Genomic DNA, 26,105 nt, shown 5'->3' with positions numbered 1-26,105 from the left:
AATCATAAGCAGGTTAATCCTTCCCTATAAAAAAAATAACCCCTCAGTCTCACTGTCAGTGCCTGCATCGTGCCAAAATGAAATCCTTAATAAGGATAAATGTGTCCCCAAAATTTATTGCAGCCATACTATTGTTAAGTGCAAGCCTCCACCTAGAAAACAAAAATGCACTTACCTGCAATCTAGCTGCACGGCAGAGAGACAGCTCACAAGGCGTGAAAGGACACATACTCCTTACAGAGACCTGTGTTAACAAGAAAGAAAAGAGTAAACCTACTCTGGCTTTCTATACTAGGGCAGCAAATATGTTAGGAAAACTCAGCAAGGGTCACCTTACAAGTTCCTAACTGCTTTAAAGCCACCACTACCCTACTGAAGAGATTAACGTGGACTACGGCTAAAACAAAGAAAAAATCTTGCTTGTAGCGAAAGAAATCCAATTTTCTTCAGACACCAAAACTTCACCTCCTCCATTGACAGAGGCAAAGAGAATGACTGGGGATTATAGGTAAGGGAGTGACATTTTACAGCTTTGCCGTGGTGTTTTTTGCCTCCTCTTGCTGGCCAAGAGTAATATTCCCACTAGTAATTTAGGACGTTGTGGATTCTCCATATGTTAGGAAAGAAATCAGCTTTACCACAGATAGGATATATATATATATATATATATATATATATATATATATATATATATATATATATATATATATATAAATAAATAAAACATATTCTTCTATGTATGTTTGGCATACTTGAGAATATGCAATCAGGTTTGGATGACAGAAGGGCTTTTTACGCGAATCAGGTTAGTGCGCAAGCGAAAACAGTTTACTTTTAACTTGTAATACAAACACTACCCAGGGCACGCAAAAAGCTTACTTCTAGCGGAGTTGACGCTTAAGCGGGAGAGCTAAATACAACTCCACTTGCAATGTGGACCAAAACGTTTAATTATGAATAGTAAAACAAATTTGAGATGCACGATCATTACTTATTTTGCCTGCTTTTCCTGACATTTATTTATCTTTTTTAACTGCCCTCTAAGAGGCTGGAGAGCATTCTGTGGAATACAGAGCCCAAACCCTGATACATGCTGAACAGTAAATGTTCTCTCTCTGTATTAGCCACAACAAAGGAAACACAATAAAAATATTCTCATGAGGAATTTAAATGGGTCTATTCCTGGTTTGCAAAAGCAGTGAACATTTTTCTAACAATGACAGTTTTATATACTTTTAAATCAATTACTTGCACACTGTATAAATTTAATGTGAAACGCGTAAACCATTATATCCGTTTTTATTAGGAACTTAATAAGGTTTGGTGGGCAAATTGTATGTTGTATGGAAACTGCTGCAGGACCAATGCAATAACACTTACTCTGAATATCAAATAAGCAGAAGATATTTTTCCCCCCTGACAAATGTATTTGTTTTCCCCATTTGTCAGCCCTCTCTGTCATGTGACAGCCATCAGCCAATCACAAAGAATTATATGTATACCTTGTGAACTTATGCACATGCTCAGTAAGATCTGGTACCTCAAAGCATGCATATAAAAAAAACTGTGACAAATTTGATAATGGAATTAAATGGAAAGTCTCTTGAAATTGCTGTTCTATCTGAATCATGAAAGTTTAAATTTGACTTTAGTGTCCCTTTAAAAGGTATCGATGGGATTTATGTAAAACAAACTGCCCATATGACATGCAGAGAGCAGGATGGTATATTCCACTGCTGGAGTTCCCTAGTAATCTGTTTCTGGGAGCTCTTTACTCGGCTAAACGATAGGTGATTATTTTCTATACGCATACAGTAAAGTTTTGATTGATAGGCTGTAAAAAGAAACTATCCGCTGTCTGTCAGTTGTGTTTTATTCAGGCTTTTGCCAGTCAGACATGCTGCTGTCCTTTTAAACCATGATCACGTTCAAACAGACAATGACACTGAAAAGCAATCTATGTTAACGATAGCAACTTTTTGACCGTGAGACTAAAGAGTTGCTGAGTGATTTGCTCTGTGAGCGACCTGCCGTACGGGTTTTAGATAGATCCTTTACCGCAGATGACACAAGAGATAGGAAACTCGATGCACGTCAGCTCTGCACAAAGCGGGTATTGTACAATAACCCATGAAAGGAACCATTGCAATAGGATGGCACACATTTGTTTAGGAGAGTACTCATATAAACTGCGACACTATTTATTTTTTAGCTCTGATCCTTGTTTGATATCCGTTGATTCAGAGTAATTCAACCAGAACCCTGAATCATTTGCCAGTTTGTCTCATGGTTACCGACTGACTTCCCTTCTGCCCACATAAATTAGCTGAAAGTGACCAATAGCTGCATAGCAGGGAGATGGGCTATATGATTTTATGTGAGAGCTTACAACTGACTTCAGTTATTACATACAAACAACACAGCTGAGACTACAACATTTTATTTACAGATATATACAGCTTGTCCCTGTGCCAGAGATCTTGGCCCGATTCTGAGCTGCAAATAAATGATATTGGATGTAGTTACAGAACATAAAACATACGATTTGAAGATTTGATTCCTGAAGTACTTGTTAATTCATGACATGACTGACCAGGGAGAAGGAGTTAATATTACAAGTTACAAAATAAGCGGCTCCTTCAATATGTATCAAATTACTCATTTATTGCATCAAAGTTTCAATATGGCTGAGAAAGCTTAGGATTTATTTTTAAGTTATTTGATGTTTTTTTCTTCCTCAAAGAACTAAAGCACTCTGTCTGTTGTAAATGACACAAGTAGGTTATGCAGAATGGGAAAGTGAAGAGCAAGATAAATATATAAAATAAGAAATACTTATTGTGTCCCCTAAGTCTTCAGTTTTAAGCATTTGGATAAATAAGATCTCTTTAGATACCGCTCAACAGGAGGCTGGGGGTGGAGTCAAGATGAGCCATGTGCGGAATCTTGCTAGCAAGTGGGCGTGGTTAGGGAAGCTTGGGTGTGGCTGAGCCGTTCTTGGTTTACTTTGTGAGACTGGGGAACCTAATAACTGCTCTCATCTACATCTTTCTCACCCTTGCAGTCCCCACCCTTCTCTTTCTCACCCTTCTAGATTGTTCCCACGGAAATAGGCCCTTAATTCCATCTGTATTTGTTTGATGAATTTGGTATCATTGTTGTACTTTTATCTTTTGTACCCAAGGACTGCACTAAGGAATCTGTTGGCGCTTTATAAATAAAGAATAATAATAATACACAAGAATAGCAGTATAGCGCTCCCAAGCTCTCAGATCATACAAAATGCTATTTATTTATTTAATGTTACATGAGACACTTCTTCCACAAACTGCTAAAGCTTTCCATGTCAGTTGTAACATTCTAAAAAAAACACAATCATCTTGTCAAAATAAAAAAAAAATATAAAAAAAATCCAAACAATAGTTTATTTGTATGAAAGGGACATTAAAGCCCACCTTTGTCTTTCACGTGATTCAGATATTATTTTAAACAACTTTCCAATGTACTTATATTATTACATTTGCTTCATTCTCTTTGTATCCTTTGTATAAGGTGCACTACTGGGAGCTAGCTGAACACTGGGCGAGTGACTGGCAAGAGGTATATATGTGTAGCCACCAATCAGCAGCTAGCTTCCAGTAGTGCATTGCTGCTCCTGAGCCTACCTAGCAATGCTTTTCAACAAAGGATATAACAAGAACCAAGCAAATTAGACAATAGAAGTAAATTGTATGCTCTGACTAAATCATAAAAGTTTACATTTGACTATACTTATTTATTAATTATGTACAAAACATATTTAAAGGGCATTAAACGCAAAATTGAATTAAAAGAGGGACTATGTATTGTACTTTCACTATTTATGTTGGTTGCTTTCGTGTAATTTCCTACTGAAAATTTAGCTTTTCTTCTGCTCTAAGAGAGGACAGTGTACATTCTCCCTAATTCAAAATCCTGACCCTCCAAAATGCTACACAGCAATTATCTGATCCCAGCAGAAGCACACGTATAGCTGTCCCTAATTAGCCACTGCAAAAGAGAGAAATATACCATATTCAAAAATAAAAATTCAAACACTTAAGTCTCTGAAATGCAAAACAAAACAAAGCTTGATAAAAAAAAATTACTAAAAATAAATTACAATTTAAAATGTGCTAAAAAAAAGTCTTCTGAATGATTATTTTTGCACTGTATGTATTAGTGATACATTAACAAAAAATCTACTTGAACAGCAAAAAAATACAGAATGTGCCAATGAGATATCCAAGTTCCAAACACCTCATATAAGCCTAGACAAGCAGATAAAAAAAGTCCCATCAAGCCTGGACATATTACCTACAGAAGTGTCATCATATTTAATTCTGCAAATAGCCTTATGCATAACTTGTATTCCATTACATAATGTGCCCGTACTATCCTTATCGAAGTCTATTACATGAATCAATTCCCTTTCTATAAAAACAATGCTCCTAAACCTGCAACCATCCAACTTAAAGGGATAGTAAACGTATAGTAATATGTTCTTTAACAAGATAGATAATCCCTATATTACCCATTCCCCAGTTTTGCACAACCAACACTGTTATAGAAATATACTTTTTACCTCTGTAATTACCTTGTATCTAAGCTTCTGCTGACTGTCTCCTTATCTCAGATCTTGTAACAGACTTGCATTTCAGGCAATTAGTGCTGACTCTTAAATAATTCCACGTGCATGAGGAATATTATTTATATAAAACACATAAACTAACGCCCTCTAGCTGTGAATACCTGTCAAATGCAGTTAGCTAAGAGGCGGCCTTCAAGGGCTTAGAAATTAGCATATGAGCCTACCTAGGTTTAGCTTTCAACAAAGAATACCAAAAGAACAAAGCAAATTTGATGATAAAAGTAAATTAGAAAGTTGTTTAAAATTACATTCCCTATCTGAATCATGAAAGTTTCATTTAGACTTTACTATCCCTTTAAGATCATGACTCGTACTAATGTAGCTCATTTCCAGTTTTTCTAATATAGGATGGATTTCATAATGTGCCTTCTTCCATCAACAGATCTTGTTTCCCAGCCTGTGGTACATATACCCCTGGGGTACCTGCTTCTAGTTTATTGCTATCCTTATAACCTTGTTGACACAAGGTCTGCAGAGCTGTACAGAATAATCAAGAAGAGTCCTAACAACTGATCTATGAAGTGGTATAACTACCTCACTATTGGGATACTACTATCTCTTCAGTATTCTTGTTGCCAGCCGGGTGGCATTAAGAAATAGCCAGGTGTGAGCCTATGCAATATTATAACATTTTCTTCAATCTATAACTATCATTTAAAGGGACAGTCAACAAAAGAATTGTTGTTGTTTAAAAGATAGATAATCCCTTTATTACCCATTCCCCAGTTTTGCACAACCAACAGAGTTATAATTATACACCTTTTACCTCTGTAATTACATTGTATCTAAAGCCTCTGCAAACTGCCCCCTTATTTCAGTTCTTTTGACAGACTTGTATTTTAGCCATTCAGTGCTGACTCCTAGGTAACTTCACGTGTGTGAGCTCAATGTTATCTATATGGCACACATGAACTAACGCCCTCTATTGGTGAAAAACTGTCAAAATGCATTCAAATTACGGGTGGCCTTCAAGGTCTAAGAAATTAGCATATGAACATACCTAGGTTTAGCTTTCAACTAAGAATACAAAGAAGACAAAGCAAAATTGGTGATACAAATAAATTGGAAAGTTGTTTAAAATCACATGCCCTATCTGAATCATGAAAGTTTATTTTGGACTTGACTGTCCCTTTAAGTTATCAAAAACACAAATTAATTGCATAATTTAAAATAAACTGATTTAATGATTATTTGAGCAACAAACATTGAAAAAATACAATATAAAATATATATTAAGCTTAATATTGTCTTACATTTGAGCCGGGTGGTCAATAAAATCAACCAAGTAGTGTGCCTATCAAAAAGGTCCTTGGGAGAACACTGCTATATAAAAACAAAGATTCTGTTAGCCTTACCTGTACTTGCTGAATTATATACCAAATTGCAGATTGCCTGGTGTAAGAAGTCCTATTACTCATTGTTAGTAGAGTGTTACTGAGTCAGCAATTAACCTTTGGGTTTTTAGACCCCCCCCCCAAAAAAAAAAAACAACCCCCAAAAGGTTGTGGTGTTAAATTGTAGATCCTCCTCATTTGTCCAATACTTTTTTTGTATTCACTGGAACATCAATATTTTTTATATCATCTACAAAAAGACACCGCTACCCCTGAAGCCCACTTTGAATATTACTGATAATTATGTTATATTTATACAAAACAGGCCCAGGAAATAAAATCTGAAGCACACCACTAGCAACTTACCACTCATTTGAATGCAATTCATTAAAGGGACATAAGACCCAAAAAAATTCTTTCATGATTCAGATAGAGAATACAATTAAAAAAAAAGTTTCCAATGTATTTCTATTATCAGATTTGGTTCAGTCTCATGTTATTCGTTGTTAAAGAGATACCTAGATAGGTAGTGTGCACATACCTGAAACACTACAAGACAGGAAATAGTGCTGCCATCTAGTGCTCTTGCAAATGTATAACATTATTGCAAACCTGCTGCCATATACAGGGAGTGCAGAATTATTAGGCAAGTTGTATTTTTGAGGATTAATTTTATTATTGAACAACAACCATGTTCTCAATGAACCCAAAAAACTCATTAATATCAAAGCTGAATATTTTTGGAAGTAGTTTTTAGTTTGTTTTTAGTTTTAGCTATTTTAGGGGGATATCTGTGTGTGCAGGTGACTATTACTGTGCATAATTATTACGCAACTTAACAAAAAACAAATATATACCCATTTCAATTATTTATTTTTACCAGTGAAACCAATATAACATCTCAACATTCACAAATATACATTTCTGACATTCAAAAACAAAACAAAAACAAATCAGTGACCAATATAGCCACCTTTCTTTGCAAGGACACTCAAAAGCCTGCCATCCATGGATTCTGTCAGTGTTTTGATCTGTTCACGATCAACATTGCGTGCAGCAGCAACCACAGCCTCCCAGACACTGTTCAGAGAGGTGTACTGTTTTCCCTCCTTGTAAATCTCACATTTGATGATGCACCACAGGTTCTCAATGGGGTTCAGATCAGGTGAACAAGGAGGCCATGTCATTAGATTTTCTTCTTTTATACCCTTTCTTGCCAGCCACGCTGTGGAGTACTTGGACGCGTGTGATGGAGCATTGTCCTGCATGAAAATCATGTCTTTCTTGAAGGATGCAGACTTCTTCCTGTACCACTGCTTGAAGAAGGTGTCTTCCAGAAACTGGCAGTAGGAATGGGAGTTGAGCTTGACTCCATCCTCAACCCGAAAAGGCCCCACAAGCTCATGTTTGATGATACCAGCCCAAACCAGTACTCCACCTCCACCTTGCTGGCGTCTGAGTCGACCTGGAGCTCTCTGCCCTTTACCAATCCAGCCACGGGCCCATCCATCTGGCCCATCAAGACTCACTCTCATTTCATCAGTCCATAAAACCTTAGAAAAATCAGTCTTGAGATATTTCTTGGCCCAGTCTTGACGTTTCAGCTTGTGTGTCTTGTTCAGTGGTGGTCGCCTTTCAGCCTTTCTTACCTTGGCCATGTCTCTGAGTATTGCACACCTTGTGCTTTTGGGCACTCCAGTGATGTTGCAGCTCTGAAATATGGCCGAAATGTGGCAAATGGCATCTTGGCAGCTGCACGCTTGACTTTTCTCAGTTCATGGGCAGTTATTTTGCGCCTTGGTTTTTCCACACGCTTCTTGCGACCCTGTTGACTATTTTGAATGAAACGCTTGATTGTTCAATGATCACGCTTCAGAAGCTTTGCAATTTTAAGAGTGCTGCATCCCTCTGCAAGATATCTCACTATTTTTTACTTTTCTGAGCCTGTCAAGTCCTTCTTTTGACCCATTTTGCCAAAGGAAAGGAAGTTGCCTAATAATTATGCACACCTGATATAGGGTGTTGATGTCATTAGACCACACCCCTTCTCATTACAGAGATACACATCACCTAATATGCTTAATTGGTAGTAGGCTTTCGAGCCTATACAGCTTGGAGTAAGACAACATGCATAAAGAGGATGATGTGGTCAAAATACTCATTTGCCTAATAATTCTGCACTCCCTGTAGTGCTGAAGACACGTGTATGCTCTAGGACTTACCTTCCTGCTTTCCAACAAAGGATACAAAGAAAACAAAGAAAATGTGATAGTAGAAGTACAATTGGAATGTTTTTTAAAATTGTATGTTCTATCTGAATCATGAAAGAGAAATGTTGAGTTTATGTCCCTTAAAGGGCCACTGTAAGTAAATATTTTCTATGCCTGTTACTAACTAACTACCCCAAATACGCTTTTTATCAATAGCATTTCATTAACATATCTCTACCGTATATCAGAAATCTTGTCTGCAAATTTAATTGTTTTCCAAACCCACTCCGTGGGTATCCTTTGCTCTGTACCAATCCGTTTACAATACCTAGGTTTCAAAATGGCGCTTTAAACACAAAGATATTGGTTTAAGTATTTTGAACACGCAGTGCTGAAAATAGTGGGCAGGATAACGTGACATCATCGGCGAATAAAAGATATAACTTTTAGAACGTTATGAAACTTCGTTTTGGAGAAAATATAGGTCAGTAGATTTTAATTAATGTTTATTAACTTTAATATGTTAGTTGTTTAGCTTAAAAATTATAACAGAAAGTAATCCTTTAATCTACCCACTTAAAGGGACATGAAACCCAAAATGTTTCTTTCATGATTCAGATATAGAATAGAATTCTAAACAACTTTCCAATTTACTTCTATTATTTTATTTGCTTCCTTCTCTTGTTATTATTTGCTGAAAGGTTTATCTAGGAAAGCTCAGGAGCCGCAGAGAACCTAGGTTCTAGCTGTTGATTGATTGCTGCATTTATTTATCAGTTGTGATTGGCTCACCCATGTGTTCAATTAGAAACCAGTAGTGCATTGCTGCTCCTTCAACAAATGATACCAAGAGAATGAAACAGATTAGATAATAGAAGTAAATTAGAAAGTTGTTTAAAATTGTATTCTCCATCTGAATAGTGAAAGAAAAAAATTGGGTTTCATGTTCCTTTAACTACTCTTGAAACTAATGTGGTTAATTAATTTGTTGTATAGACTGGTGAAAAATGCTTAGCTAAGCTACATATTGTTCCACCTTGTTCTATCACTTTAGCTATGTGGTCAAAAGATATCAATCCAAATAGTCTGTGACATAATCTTCCTGTAAATAAAGTTTTTAATCTACTAAACTCTTTAAGTTACAAGAAAACAGACACCACAGTTTATCTGCAGGAAAATCATATCAGACTAAGCTAGTTGATTTCTTACCACCTTGTGAAATAGCTGCCACGTGTTGCTGTTGGCTGTCATAAGACTAATGGTAAGATTTGAAATTTAAAGGCACATAAAACCCCTTGACAAGACTTTTATATAGTGTTCCAATAAATTAACATACAGCCAATGACCATTTTTAAAAAAAAAAATAGATTAAAACCTTGTTTGCTGCAATTATTTTTCAGTGGATCACTTGCCTTGGAGGAGATAATTAAGATTTGTTACTGGAGTAGAGAAGGCTTGATACTGTCATTTTGTTAGCAAAAACTTGCATAGTTTTGTAGTATCTAATCTTATCACAGTTGCTGAAGCCAATTAGAGACAGATATGTAGCAGAGTTAGACTTGTGAAGTGCAAAACACACCATTTTAACAGTTTAATTCAAGGAAAAGGAGCAAAATAAAGAATGAAAAGTAAACTGCAGTTTTTACAACACCATAAGGATTTGATATTATAATTGCAACGTGTTACATGTCCCTTTAATACGTTTCTGCGCCTAGAACAGATGTCACACCAGGGTCTCTCTTTGGCAGGGTCACTCACATAGATGTGTCTGTCACTCCTGACTGCTTGAAATTACGCTGATATCAAATTGATCTGCGGTTTAGATTGTAATTTAGTTAAATTTGCACAGATGGAGGCCTGGTCATAGGAGCAGAAGGACAATAGCACCCATGGGGTTACTCTTTAATGTTGAAGGATGATGTGATCATTAGATTGTGCGCAATGCAATGTCACTGGTGCTCCTGACGAAATCTAATAATGCACCAAGGAACTCTTGTTACTGCCCCAAATGTGCACGATATGGGAAACGTCTACTTGGTGTTTCTTACATCGCTTCTTCATGGGCAGACAAACTATCTACCCCACATCCTCTGAAGTCACCTCCTTGTGTGACGTTGCCACTAAAGTCAAAATTAAAAACTTCCATGATTTCATAATTCAGATACAGCATGCAGTTTTAAAAAAAAATACGCTTCATTCTCAAGGTATCCGTTAAAGGGATATAAACCAAGGAAGTTTCATATCCCATTAATGAAAGTATACCTAGACAGGATCATAGGAACACGGGAGTGCACAATTGTTTGCCACAATGTTCATGGCAATGTTATATATTGTAGCAAACACTATTGCCAAATAGAGCTAAAGTCCTGAGCCTACCTAGCTTTACTCTTCAAAAAAGGATACCAAGAGAATGAAGCAAATTTGTAAACTGAAGTATTTTTTTTTATTGCATGCTCCCATTCAATCATCAAACTTTAACTTTTACTTTAGTGTTTAAAAAGGTACAGTCTAGTCCGAATTAAACTTTCACAACTCCAATAGGGCCATTCCATTTTTAAATTTTTCCAATTGGCGTTTATCATCAAATTTGCTTTGCTCTCTTGGTATTCTTTGTGGAAAGCTAAACCTAGGTAGGTTCATATGCTAATTTCTAAGCCGTTAAACTGCCTCTTATCTTCGTGCATTTTGACAGTTAAGACACCGCTTGTTCATGTGTGCCATATAAATAACAATGTGCTCACACCCATGAAGTTAGCATTGATTGGCTAAAATGAATGTCTGTCAAAACAACTGAGATAAAGGGGCAGTCCGCAGAGACTTAGATACAAGGTAATCACAGAGGTAAAAAGTATATTAATATAACTGAGATAAGGGGCAGTCTGCAGAGGCATAGATACAAGGTAATTACAGAGGTAAAAAGTATATTAATATAACTGAGATAAGGAGCAGTCTGCAGAGGCTTAGATACAAGGTAATCACAGAGGTAAAAAGTATATTAATATAACTGAGATAAGGAGCAGTCTGCAGAGACTTAGATACAAGGTAATCACAGAGGTAAAAAGTATATTAATATAACTGAGATAAGGGGGCAGTCTGCAGAGACTTAGATACAAGGTAATCACAGAGGTAAAAAGTATATTAATATAACTGAGATAAGGAGTAGTCTGCAGAGGCTTAGATACAAGGTAATCACAGAGGTAAAAAAGTGTATTATTATAACTGTATTGGTTATGCAAACCTGGGGAATGGGTAATAAAGGGATTATCTATCTTTTTAAACAATAACAATTCTGGAGTAGACCATCCCTTTAGTTGTAATTTTTGCCCTGGAACCCACAGGCATGACATTGGTGGAACTTTACAAATACATGATCAAATGACTACAACTCGCTTATCTTCTCACAGACCAGGCTTGGTGACATCTGGTCTGAGAGCTCTCCAGCAATGGGCCACTCAAAATATGTTGTCAGTTTTACAAGCAGCCCCCATGCTCTCAGACCCCTGAAGTCTGGTGAATGCTGAGTTTTAGGCTATAATGCAGCCGTTATGATGACAGCTAAAAGCTAGCCAGTTATGCCTTAGAATAGGACAAATGACATATACAGTATATAGTTACACATGTCCTGTAGACCCTACAGGTAATGCTCACTGTTACATGACAATATTTTATATAGTTGCTTTCCTTAATCACGTGAGATTTGGAGAGGGAGCAGTTTCTTTGCTAGTAAAGGGGTGATATATTCATCTCTTTATCTCAGCTGAGCCACATATAGGTTCCCCTTTTTATTTTTATATACAATACCCGTAGGAGCAGAGTGAAAGCACAGTTGTGAGTCAAGGAGGAAGAAAGAAAAATAAAATCATATATGGTTTTGATTTCTATAGAACATGACATTGTACAGACATTTCTACTGACAGTTCTACAGAAAGACTTTAATTCTATGGGGTAAGGATGTTTCATAGATCACTGATTGGCTGTCAGTAGACCATCGTTTTCATAATGAGGAATTATGTCTGATGTAACAAATCTATATTGTGTATGCAGTGCTGAGAGAAACAACATACTCTGCATCAAAATCAGAGAGAACTATTCCCTTAAGTGTCTAATATTTTCTCCTTTCACTTGCAGGTGTTTTTCATAGTTTCTTAATATAAAAAAACCCTATACAATTAGATTGCATCGCCATACGGGGCTCTGCAGTTTATTACGTTTGCCCTCCACTTATTGCATAACTAATACCAGCAAATCAGTGATATATAAAAAATGTGGATGATAAATTCAAAAATAAATAAATTCAAAATGTAACTTTCATGATTTAGATAGAGAATACAATTTTAAACAACTTTCAAATTTACTTATATTAGCTAATTTGTTTCATTCTCTTGAGATTTTGTGCTGAAAAGCAAACCTAGGTAGACTCAGAAGCAGCAATGCACTACTGGGAGCTAGCTGCGGATTGGTGGCTGCCATATATGCCTCTTATTATTGGTTCATGACAGTTTTAGCTAGCTCCCAGTGGTTCATTGTTGCGTCTTCAACAAATGATTAAGAGAGAATGAAGCAAGTTTAACAATAAGTAAATTGCAGAACAGTTTAAAGCTGTATGCTCTATCTCAGGGGTTTTCAAACAAATTAAACACCACAATAAGGTTTTTTTTTTTTTATTGGTTTTTTTATATGGACAAAAACTAAAACATCTGGAGTCAAAAGCTTACACTGAAAGGACAATACACAGTGCCTTACAAATATTTGTTTCTTTCTTTTTGTTTAACTTTGGTTTGGTCTAACATCTCATAATTATAAGGTAAAAATGTAGTAATAAAAAAGGTGCATTACACATAAGATTATCTTACACTCAGGAGTCACGGCTTTGCAGACTGGGAAAGGTTAGGGGGTGGGGTTAAAAAAATCCCTGAGAACCAGTCATCAATCAATGTGCTGCCACTTTGCACGGCTGCTCCATATTTGACTGTACTCTTCAAACAGCTCTGGCTGCACGATGTTAAGTACATAATGCAGACAGAGCACAGCACTGTTTGAAAATAAAAGCCTGATTTAGCGCTGAGCTGCAAAATAAATTCCCATGAAGGTTTATGCCTGTGTGCTGTTCTTTCTGCAGATCTGCAATGACATCTCAGATCAAACCATGTTCTGCCTTGGGGGCAAATTTAAAAATTCCAGTCACTGTCCTTTTAAAAGCTATTGAATAATATAAAACTTCCACACATAAGGATTTTATTTTTTTTGGGAATGTATTTATTTTAAAGAATCATTCACGTGATTTTAATTTTTCCTTAACACTTAGCTTCCAATGATCAAAAACTAACTAGTATAGAGAGAAATCACTCATTTTGGATTATTTTTTTAAAATGCATGTGTAGGAAGATTTCAAGCTAAAATTTCTAAAACTCTTTGAGGGTTCTTTCTGGTAGTGAAAATAGATAATCTCCCCAAACCAGCGGGCTTTGGAGAATAAGGTCCTTAAACTTTATGTCAAATTTCTTTCCCACAATGCAACTGTAGCCAAAATACTAATGTATGTAAATTATCATACCCAAAGCAGGGCCAAATAAAATTATTTTAATATACATTTTAAAATGTAACCTGCATTATGTGCCAGCAAGTAAACACAGACATAGCTAACTGTATTACATTTTGCATTGTAGCCTTCTTTTGCAGCTAAGGGGTTAAACCTCTACAATAATGACATCAAAAAAATATAAAGTAAATGTACTAACATTAAAACTGCAATCCCAATTTATTAAAGCCCATGGTCATTCTTCACTAACAATGTTATTCAATTGCACTCAGGAGAATATGGCGTGAATGCGCATTATTAGCTGGCAGAAATATGCTCGGTTTGCTTTTTCTTTATTATTAATGAAATTATACTGCCTGTAATTGCTTAATATTCCAAGTGTTAACCCTATGCAGCCTCGATTCTAGAGATTAGCACAAGGAATACAATTATAACCTGTAAAGAGGTTGCACCTACTATACAGAATTACTGAATAGAAAACACATTCTAAACTTAGGTCTGTATTAACTACACCTGTTTATTAACCATTTGGATGCCAGAGAGCAATGCAATACGTTATGAAGCAATACACTGCAGCTCCAACTTGTCACATTCTAAAGTTCATGATACAGTGGCTTAACTTTATGTCAAAATTTACAAAAATTAGAAACACATTTTCTTCACAAAATTAGATGTATTTTGATCCAAAAACACACACACACACAGAGTTATATATATATATATATATATATATATATATATATATATATATATATATATATATACACACACACACACACACAGAGGTATATATATATATATATATATATATATATATATATATATATATATATATATATATATATACACACACACACACAGAGGTATATATATATATATATATATATATATATATATATATACACACACACACACACAGGTATATATATATATATATATATATATATATATATATATATATACATACATACACACACACACACACACACAGAGGTATATATATATATATATATATACACACACAGGTATATATATATATATACATACATACACACACACACACACACACACACACAGAGGTATATATATATATATATATATATATATCACACTTGGTAAAAGACAAATATAAAAAACTGCTTAGCAAATTTCACAGCATAAGAATTTCCAATCCTACTATAATTTTAATTAGTCATAATAATAAACTAAGCTTTTATTGAGTGCAGCATTTTATAAACAGATAAACATAATTGCACTTTTATTAGTATCTGCAAATGTTGGGCCTCTGAAGCTTATATAATATCTGATAATAATGATAAAAAAGTCAGTGGTTCTTTATAAAGACAATAAATGAAGATAGACAGAGCTATATACAAAGAGTTAACATAAGGGTTACCTGGAGTCCTTTGGAAAGGGGGCAAAAAAGCACAAGGTGCACCAGTCTCCGAAGCTTTCTCATCCTCCTGGATCACACACAGAAGCTCACTGATAGATACGTTGGGGTACCAGCTCCCTACTGGTGCAGATCATTGGGAGGTGGGTATGTTGCTTTATCTTCACATTGTAACCCTCTGACCGACAGCATCAATAGTGCTCATTGAAGGGGCTCTACACCTCATCTCTATCCACCAGTGACCCCCGTCTTGTGTCTATCCAGTCTGAGACCCCATCTCTGTTCTGTCTACTCATACACTGTTTCCTACCTGGTTAACTCCTTAATTCCCACTGTACAGTAAATAGACCCCTCCCTTATCATAGCCAGTCAAAGACACCTGACTATCTCACTTCCCATTAGTTACCCCAGACTCCTCTGTACTCTGCCCAGTTACCCCCAACCCCCTACAGACCCTTTCTTCTCTGCCCACGTTACTCACTGCCTCCTTTGTGCTCTGCCCACCAGTTATGCCTATACCCCTCACTGATATGCCAACCAGTTATGCCTATACCCCTCACTGATATACCCCTCACTGATATGCCCACCAGTTATGCCTATACCCCTCACTGATATGCCCACCTATACCCCTCACTGATATGCCCACCAGTTGCCCCAGCTTCCTCTTTGTTCTACTAACTAGTCCCTCCGGACCCCTCTCTTTACACCAGTCCTTGCCCTGTCTCTGCCCGCTCTCTGATGTATCTGTCTTATAAAGCTGTCTATACTCCTGGCTTTATCTCTGCCCATTAACAGGCTACCTTATATCTGTGCCTCCTAATGGGAATTTCTCCTTCCTACCCTTTATGCCAACTAAAAAAAAACTACTCTCTCTGGTATGGCCACTGAGGGATTCCCTGTGTTTTCTATGTCCATTGAAGGAATCACTTGTGGTTTACAAGTCCACTAAAGGCATCTGGGGCACTGCATGTGCCATCTGAATTATACCCACTGAAGGCATCCCTTGCCCTAATTGTACCCACTGAAGGAATCCCCTGTGGTTGATATGCCAGCTGAAGGCATCTGAAGCACTACATATGCCCACTGAAGGGATCACCTACTGCCTACATAACCTGAAGGCATCCCTCGTCCTAGTTCTGCCCACTGAAGAAATCACCAGTGGTTTACATCCCCACTGCCCTGCATATGCCCACCGTGGAACCTCAGCCTTTCCTATACTCACTGCTCTTTCTCTGCCGACTGAAGCAGCAGCCCTCCCTCCCTGTATGCCCACTGATTCCTCTCCCCCCTCCCTTCTCACTGTGCCAGTGCGCGTGGGGTGCTCATCCCCGTGAGGCCCCCGTGTACCAGGGATGCTCCGGACCTCGCATTGTCACAGCCGCCGCAGCTGCTCGCAGCTCATTAAAGGGGAGCTGGGATTTGTGACTGCCGACACTGGCAGGGGAGGAGGGAAGGGAGGGGGATAACGTGCTGCAGGCGCCGAGCGGCTCTCGTGTACCACAGACCTTACTCACCCCCCGACATTTTACCTCAGAGACACCGAGTAACCCCCTCAGCTACATCACCGTGAGCGCGTGTGGCCTAAGGCACGCCCCACAAACACGTCAGTTATTATTGTTATTCTACCCTCGTTTCTACACGCGTTTATTTATTTCACTACATTTACCTCTAACAAACACCCCTCACACATGTCACTAGTGGGTATGGCACCAGTAGCTCATTTCAAACCCCCTCCCCTCACACCAAAGGCGCCTCCTTCATGTCACTAGTGGGTTTGGCACCAGTGGCTTATCTCAAACCCTCACACCACAGGCGCCTCCCTCATGTCACTAGTGGGTATGGCACCAGTGGCTCATCTCAAACCACCACCACTCGCGCCACAAGCGCCTCCCTCATGTCACAAGTGGGTATGGCACCAGTGGCTCATCTCAAACATCCACCCCTCACACCACAGGCGCCTCTATCATGTCACTAGTGGGTATGGCACCAATGGCTCATCTCTAACCCTCACACCACAGGCGCCTCCCTCATGTCACTAGTGGGTATGGCACCAATGGCTCATCTCTAACCCTCACACCACAGGCGCTTCCCTCATGTTACTAGTGGGTATGACACCAGTGGCTTATCTCAAACCCCCACCCCTCACATCACAGGCGCCTCCTTCATGTCACTAGTGGGTTTGGCACCAGTGGCTTATCTCAAACCCTCACACCACAGGCGCCTCCCTCATGTCACTAGTGGGTATGGCACCAGTGGCTCATCTCAAACCACCACCACTCGCGCCACAAGCGCCTCCCTCATGTCACAAGTGGGTATGGCACCAGTGGCTCATCTCAAACATCCACCCCTCACACCACAGGCGCCTCTATCATGTCACTAGTGGGTATGGCACCAATGGCTCATCTCTAACCCTCACACCACAGGCGCCTCCCTCATGTCACTAGTGGGTATGGCACCAATGGCTCATCTCTAACCCTCACACCACAGGCGCTTCCCTCATGTTACTAGTGGGTATGACACCAGTGGCTTATCTCAAACCCCCACCCCTCACATCACAGGCACCTCCCTCATGTCACTAGTGGGTATGGCATCAGTGGGTCGTCTCTAACCCCCACCCCTCACACAACTCCCTAATGTCACTAGTGGGTATGACACCAGTGACTTATCTCAAACCCACACCCCTGACACACCTCCCTCATGTCACTAGTGGGTATGACACCAATGGTTCATCTCAAACCCTCACACCACAGACGCCTCCTTCATGTCACTAGTGGGTATGGTACCAGTGGGTCATCTCTAACCCCAACCACAGACACCTGCCTCATGTCACTAGTGGATATGTCACTAATGGCTCATTGTGAGACTAGTTAGTATAGACATGGGCAACCAAACTCCCTTCAAGCGTCTCACTTGTCACAGGTATGTACCACTGACTATAGCAAATATACTTGTTCCTGGTAAATATAAAGTTATATAGCAGCTGTTCTCAGTATTAATGGCACAGAGGCATTTAACTACTGCACTGTTTGTTACTGGCACAAAAAGGGGTTAATATACAACTGTCGCTGATACAAGGTTAATTAACTGCTCTTTGTGTTACTGACACACAGGGGTTAAACCACTGTTCTTTGTGTTACTGATACAAAGGGTTTGCTCAAACAGGAGTTAATCCACCCTGATTTGTGTTACTACATAAAGGGGATAGACAACTACAATTTGTGTTACTGGCACAAAGAAGTTGAACCACTGTTCTTTGTGTTCCTGGCAGAAAGGGGTTGAACCACTGCTCTTGGTGTTACTGGCATAAATGGTTTGAAACACTGCTCTTTGTGTTACTGGCATAAAGGGTTTGAAACACTGCTCTTTGTGTTACTGACATAAAGGGTTTGAAACACTGCTCTTTGTGTTACTGGCATAAATGGGTTGAACCATTACTCTTTGTGTTACCAGCATAAAGGGGTTGAACCACTTCTTGTGTTACTGGCATAAAGGCGTTAAACCACTGCTCTTTGTGTTACAGGCATAAAGAGGTTAAACCACTGCTCTTTGTATAACTGACATAAAGGGGTTGAACCACTACTGTTTTTGTTACTAACATAAAGGGGTTCAACCACTACTATTTGTGTTACTGACATAAAGGGGTTAAATCACTACTATTTGTGTTACTGACATAAAGGGGTTTAATCACTACTATTTGTGTTACTGACATAAAGGGGTTGAACCACTATTTGTGTTACTGACATAAAGGGGTTAAATCACTACTATTTGTATTACTGACATAAAGGGGTTAAATCACTACTATTTGTGTTACTGACATAAAGGGGTTGAACCACTACTATTTGTGTTACTGACATAAAGGGGTTAAATCACTACTATTTGTGTTACTGACATAAAGGGGTTAAATCACTACTATTTGTGTTACTGACATAAAGGGGTTAAATCACTACTATTTGTGTTACTGACATAAAGGGGTTAAATCACTACTATTTGTGTTACTGACATAAAGGGGTTAAATCACTACTATGTGTGTTACTGACATAAAGGGGTTGAACCACTACTATGTGTGTTACTGACATAAAGGGGCTAAATCACTACTATTTGTGTTACTGACATAAAGGGGTTGAACCACTGTACATTATTATTATTGAACAGCTGTTGAACCAATGCTGTGTGAGTTGCTGGCACAGGGGAGGTGAAATGAGCACCCTAGTGCAGAGTTGGCAAACTTATGCCATGGGCGCTTAAGGTGACACTTAAATTAACATTTGCTGGCCTTCTGTCTCTGGGCTACCACCATACTGCACCATACACTTATAACATTGTTCTGCCATCTTTCAATAGATCGACAAAGCAGCAAAGTCTGAATACTATTAGAACAAATTAACACCTTATTTGCTACAATCTCTCTAAATTATACCAGATTTCCACTGAACGCTCAAACAGTTAAAACACTGTGGGAAACTGTTGATAAATTGTCTCCCTTTTCAGCACGCTCGGCCAGGTGTAAAAGAGGAAAATACGCTTTTTGAGGCCTCTTTTCCATTGATATATTAAAGTTTTCAAACAATACAAGTATACATTTATTGTTATTTGTAATATTTATTGCTGGCCTAGGTATAGGACTAGTTGGCGTTATGTTCCTATTTAAATATCTATATGTATTTACATATAAAATATAATCAAGCACATATCACCATAATTCCAACTAGACCTATGCCTAGCACAGCACTAAATATTGCATATATCAATACATTTAAATATTTAATAAAACAATTTTTTCATTAATATTTTTAATGAATTCAATATATCTTTGTTTTTGTTTCTCTCTATCACAGATAAGGAGCGCAGGCGTTACATTTTATAGTTTAAGGCAGGGTTACCATAGTAACAAACTTGTTATGGCGCAATGTTGTTAACTTACACGGTCACCTACACGAGCTGTACAAAGTATGGCAACTTCGGTAGCTTAGGGCCCCATATTTAACAACATAATGGAGTTTGTGAATGAAATGCAGGTCCTTACCAGCTTTCTATGTAGATACACTAGGGTAGATTTAAAGGACCAGTCAACACATTAGATTTGCATAATCAACACATGCAAGATAACAAGACAATGCAATAGCACTTAGTCTGAACTTCAAACTAGTAGAAGATTTTTTTATAACAAATTTCAAAGTTATGTATATTTCCACTTCCCTTGTACCATGTGATATCAATCAGCCTATCACAAATGCATATATGTATAGTCTGTGAATTCTTGCACATGCTCATTAGGATCTAGTGACTCAAAAATTGTAAATATAAAAGACTGTGCACATTTTTTTTAATGTAAGTAAATTGGAAAGTTGTTTAAAATTACATGCTGTATCTGAATTATGAAAATTTAATTTAACCTGAGTGTCCCTTTAACAAATGTCGAACGGACATGATCTGCTGTAGTGGATCATGTCCGCCCGACATCGCTAAATGCCGACAGCATAAGCCGTCGGCATTTAACATTACACAAGCATTTCTAGTAAAAAACTTGTGCAATGCCGCCCCTGCACATTCGCTGCCAATCGGCCACTAGCAGGGGGTGTCAATCATCCCGATCGGATACTGCAGTCCGCCACCTAAGAGTTAAGGAGCAGCAGTCTTACGACTGCTGATTCTTAACTTAAGTTTCAGGCGGACCTGAAACTTTGGGGGTAGATTGCAGCATCCGCTGATTGATAAATCTACCCCACTGTCTGAATGAGCATGCGCCAGACATACTGACGTATGCACTGTAAACTATCACTGAAACAGTTTTTGCTAATACACGTGTATGGTTACTGGCAAAAAAAGGCTTTGAATAGTTGCCATGACTGTTGCTTGCACAAAGGGATTAAATAGCTTTACTGAGTGTTACTGATGGAGCAATTTTATTGTTGTCCAGTTTTACATTATTGTTTAATCTAAAAAAGGTAATTTCAAAATATATTTTAGTTTCTGTCCTGTTCTTGTTATGCTTGTGAAGGATTAGTATGAAGTACAAAAACAACACTTCTGTATTAACCCCTTAACGGCCGGACTTATATGTCTACATCGGAACAAAAGTTCTGATGTAAACAAATAAGTTAAAAATTGAAATCACACAAATGTTCATCCAATCGAATGATTTTAATGATGGGATCGTGTCTGGGGAAAGTGCCTATGATGCTAGGCATGCCCTCCAGGCAGCGATCCCATTCGGAAGCACCTTTGGCTTTAGTACAGCCAAAATGCTAGGACGTTCTATGCCATCCTAAGGGCGTTAAAGCCCAGTGCGGTTAGGTCGGCATAGAACGTCCTAAGGTCGTTATGGGGTTAAACACCTTTATAAATATTGTTTTCAATCCAAAAATACTTTTAACATATGTAAATGCTACTCTTTTATATGCAGGACAGAAACTATTTGCACACAATACAATATCATGTAAACAACTATGTGTGTTACTGGCATAAATGTATTCTAAGTTTTTTGTTTGTTTTTATACATATACACAGTTATGGATGTAAGAAATAAGCAGCCAAACAAAAATAAAAAACAGGTTAGCTAATTAATGCAGTATTGATGGCGGTTGCCTATTAAAGGGACATGAAACCCACATTTTTTCTTTCATGATTTAGATAGAGAATACAGTTTTAAACAACATTCCAATTTACGTCTATTATCTAATTTGCTACATTCTTTAGAAATTCTTTGTTGAACAAATAGTAATGCACAAAACATGGGAGAGCCAATCACATGAGGCATCAATGTGCAGCCACCAATCAGCTGCTACCTAGCATATTTAGATATGTCTTTAAACAAATTATGTAAAGAGAATGAAGCAAATTAGATAAGACATAAATTGGAAAGTTGTTTAAAATTGTATTCTTTATCTGAATCATAAAAGAAAAAAAAAGTTTTTTTTATGTCTCTAAGTATGAATGCATTTGCTTAAAGGGACAGTCAACACCAGAATTGTTGTTTAAAAAGAAAGATAATCCCTTTATTACCCATTCCCCAGTTTTGCATAACCAACACTGTTATAGAAATACACTTTTTACCTCTGTGATTACCTTGTATCTATGCTTTTGCAGACTGCCCCCTTATCTCAGTGCTATTTACAGACTTGCATTTTAGCCAATTAGTGCTAACGCATGAATAAATCCACAGGAGCGAGCACAATGTTGTCTAAAATGGTACACATGAACTAACAGTGTCTTTCTATGCAAAGCTGTAAAAATGCACTCAGAAAGTTGCCTAAAATTGAATGCTCTATCTGAATCATTAAAGAAAAAAATTGGGTTTAGTATCCCTTTAAACACAGTCTTTCCCTGGGGCTTCCTGTATTACCCCATTATTCTTAGAATACTGGGTCCTAAATATACCCCATCCAACTCTGCCTAGCACTCTGTCACTAATATATATACACACAACATGCTGAATTTGCACCACGGCTGTTTTCTATGACCAGATACCACAAAACTCCTAAACACAGCTGGCATAATTCTGGGACCAATAATATGAAGGTACAAGTGTTATAGCTCCTTAACCATAAGCATGACCTCTGCCACCTTAGTTAAACCATGATCTCCCCTACTCCAATTAGTCATATTATTATTATTATTATTATCAGGTATTTGTAGAGCGCCAACAGGTTCCCCAGCGCTATGAACATGGGTGGTATATAATAAAAGCAATTACAGGGATCAAATGGGGAGAGAGGGTCCTGTCGAGAGTTGCACTGTTGTAGTCGGCTCTTAGGAAGGCGAACTACAAACAGCTGGGCTCATAGGCTTACATGCTATGGGGTTTTAGGGGATAGTCCCTGAATAGTAGAGTCTTCAGGGAGCACTTGAAGCTTTTAAAACTAGGGGAGATTCTTGTGGAGCGAAGCAGAGAGTTCCATAAGATGGGAGCCAGTCTGGAGAAATCTTGAAGACTGGAATGTGAGGAGGTAACAGGAGATGAGGAGAGTAGGAGATCATGAGCGGAGCAAAGGGGATGGGAGGGAGAGTATCTGGAGACAAGGTCTGAGATGTAGGAGGGAGCAGTGCAAAAAAAAAAGCCTTTTATGTAAAAACTCTCCTACAAAATCCTCCAATGCTGCCCATTCCTCCCTATTGTTTAATAATCTCCTACATGACTCCACCATTGCAACACCCCTAAAATCTAACTATTCTTTTACATAACCCCTCCCCAAGAATACTCACTCTTACACCCAAGTACCCTACCTACAATATCTCCCCCAGTTAATGTTGCATTCATCTAAGATCCTCTATAATCACCAAAAACAATATTCCCTTTCTGAGATCTAATTGTTCACTACAAATCTTAGTATTACCCCAGTTTTCAACTCCATCTAAAAGCTAACCATAGGGCAAGATTTATTACAAGTCAAATGAAGCAGCCTTTTAAACAGGCACTTCATAAACCCTCTCTGCCAAACTGGAGTTAGCGGTTAAAAAATAACCTTAATCACTTGACTGGGGTGATTGACAAGTCCTACTCTTATGCATTTGGTTGCATGAGGGTAAGGGGCGGTATTGCACAAGTGTTCCGTTGTGCAATTATGAATATAGGGAACACATTTGTTTAACAATTTGCAATAAGATGCAGACTAGTTCACAATATGATAAATCTTGCCCTGAGTCTGGGTTTAATTCAGTGATTCTCTTGTTTACAGAAAGTTTAAAGCAACCTAATTGGTTATAACTAACTGGAATTGTGGCAATAGGCTTACTCTTGTAATTGGTTGAACCAATCTTGCAAGACAGAGAAGCCATTGGGGCCAATTTATCATGGCTCGAATGGGGCCGTATACCCCTGTTTCCGTGCGAGCCTTTAGGCTCGCCGGAAACAGGAGTTAAGAAACAGAGGTCTCAAGATCGCTGCTCCTTAACTCGTATGTCTCCTCTGAGGCAGCGGACTGCTTGTGCAATGATAAATACCGACAGCGTATGCTATCGGCATTTATCGATGTCTGGCGGACATGTTTCGCTACAGCCAGACACTTGATAAATCGGCGCCATTGTATTCACCTTTCACCATAATGAAAAAAAGGTTATAAATTTACATGTATATATGTGTTTGAAATATGTATAAACTTACTTCTTATGCTTTCAGATACTGGAGGTTCCTTTGATCTCCAGTTATAGACTGCCCTCTTCACTTGAAACCGTGGGATTCTACACACGAAAACTGAGAGGGTTATTGTGTTCAATTAACTATTTATTTGAGGATTTTGATTTGTGATTGGTGTCATTGCCCCTCAGAAAGATTACAAAATAAATGTTGATGACATATGCTTTCATCTCTTGGTATCCTTTATTGAAGAATAAACTTAGGTAGACTGATAGAAGCTTAGGAGCATGCACATATCTGACATTCTATGACAGCAGTGTTTGCAACTATGTATAACATTGCTATAAACATTGTTGCAAACATTTTGACAAAGAATACCAAAACAACTAAGCACAATTGATAATAGAAGTAAATTAGAAAGTTGTTTAAAAGGTCATGCTCTATCCAACCAATTTGTTTAATTTTGACTTTACTGTCCCTTTAAGTTTAAGACCACTATCTGAGGCATCCAGGTTTTTAGGCAAACTATCCTGTTCCATGGTAGAGCTCATAACACTGTTGACCTCAACATGGGGACTCAAAACATCTGCATACATCAAAGAACAGCTATCATCTCATAGCATTAGTTATTCACACTTTATTTTTATTTTTTTTAAGCATCCTTCAAACAAGTCAGCTGTCATTATCTACAGTAGTCATGGTTATCCCAAAATGGAACCTTGTTTGATAGTTCTCCAATTTTTGCTCATAAAGCTTTCTCCACCCCTGTTCCTCCTAAACCATTTTGCTAAATACGAATGGGTACAAGATGCTGTTGCTCCCTCTGTTGGTAAGTGCCACTTCCATGTTTTAGCTATTTTTTAAACTTTATTTATAAAGATCAATTTTTATTTTTGTATTATTATTTAATTCTTTATGGTGATACATGACAATGTATGACCTTTTTATACCCTTATAAAAATAGGAATCTATAGTACAATTCATTACACCCAAAAATATACCCCAAAAAAGTTAATGCATTTTTAATTTTACTTTTATTTATAAAAATTCTTAGGGGGTGCCAATAATTTTGACGATTAAATATTAAGAAATACATTTATAGTCTCAGAAATCTGTAAAATAAATACATTTTTTGTTTATTTTTATTTTTAAAAAGTGTCCCTTTTGGAAGATAAATTATACATCTTATTGTTGTTGTTTATTTTATACAGCATTTTTGTACATCTTTATCAAAAGGTAATTTTTGGAGGTGACTGTATTAAAAGTAGGATCCGGTACCTCTCTACTATACGTACACTCTGTCTGCTTTGCTATTTGAATTAAAATATGCACCCGTCAACACTCAGCATACTAATCCTGAAAATGCATACACCACGCAATACTAAGGGGATACAGTTGGAAAGTTCATGAGTGCCTGAGATATGAAAAAGACTACCATGAATATTAATTAGGATTTAGCCTTTATGGTTGATTGACAGACTTATTCTGCCTAATTGAATCTGATGGTAAAACTTTATTTCTATATTGTTAGCATATGTTGTAGCAGCAAATATATATTATATGCATGTTAGGCACGAGAAACTACGAGAACCAGAAATCAAGGATATAATATACTGCTTAGATCTATTACTGGGTAGAATAAGGCGGACGTCTTCATTATCAAATTTAAATATTTCACTGAAACTTCATGGATGCTTGTTAGGCCATTGAGTGGCCTCGTCATTTAATACATTTCACTTCACATATCTTTTCTAGCCAATCACCAGTGGGCGTTCCTGCCTTGAAGATATATTGTTATTACAACTGCAACCGTTTGGTAACATGTTTGCAAAAGGGGTTCTGTAAATTTGTGTATTTGTTAAATATTTGCATGTCTGTTTTGCTATG

The 26,105-nt window shown here is 37.7% G+C and overlaps 1 protein-coding gene across 1 annotated transcript in view; it reads right to left on the bottom strand.

Moving 5' to 3' along the window:
• The window catches only part of DIPK1B (divergent protein kinase domain 1B), a 262,257-nt gene extending 245,423 nt beyond the window's left edge, over positions 1-16,834 (bottom strand). The window contains exon 1 of the mRNA XM_053696182.1: positions 15,149-16,834. Within this exon, the coding sequence (XP_053552157.1) occupies positions 15,149-15,211 (63 nt within the window). The 5' untranslated portion in view covers positions 15,212-16,834. The remainder of the gene's footprint in view (positions 1-15,148) is intronic.
• Between the last annotated feature and the right edge of the window lie 9,271 nt (positions 16,835-26,105).

Source organism: Bombina bombina, chromosome 12, assembly GCF_027579735.1.
Source record: "Bombina bombina isolate aBomBom1 chromosome 12, aBomBom1.pri, whole genome shotgun sequence".
Taxonomy (NCBI): domain Eukaryota; kingdom Metazoa; phylum Chordata; class Amphibia; order Anura; family Bombinatoridae; genus Bombina; species Bombina bombina.
This window is presented reverse-complemented; position numbering and strand designations above follow the sequence as displayed.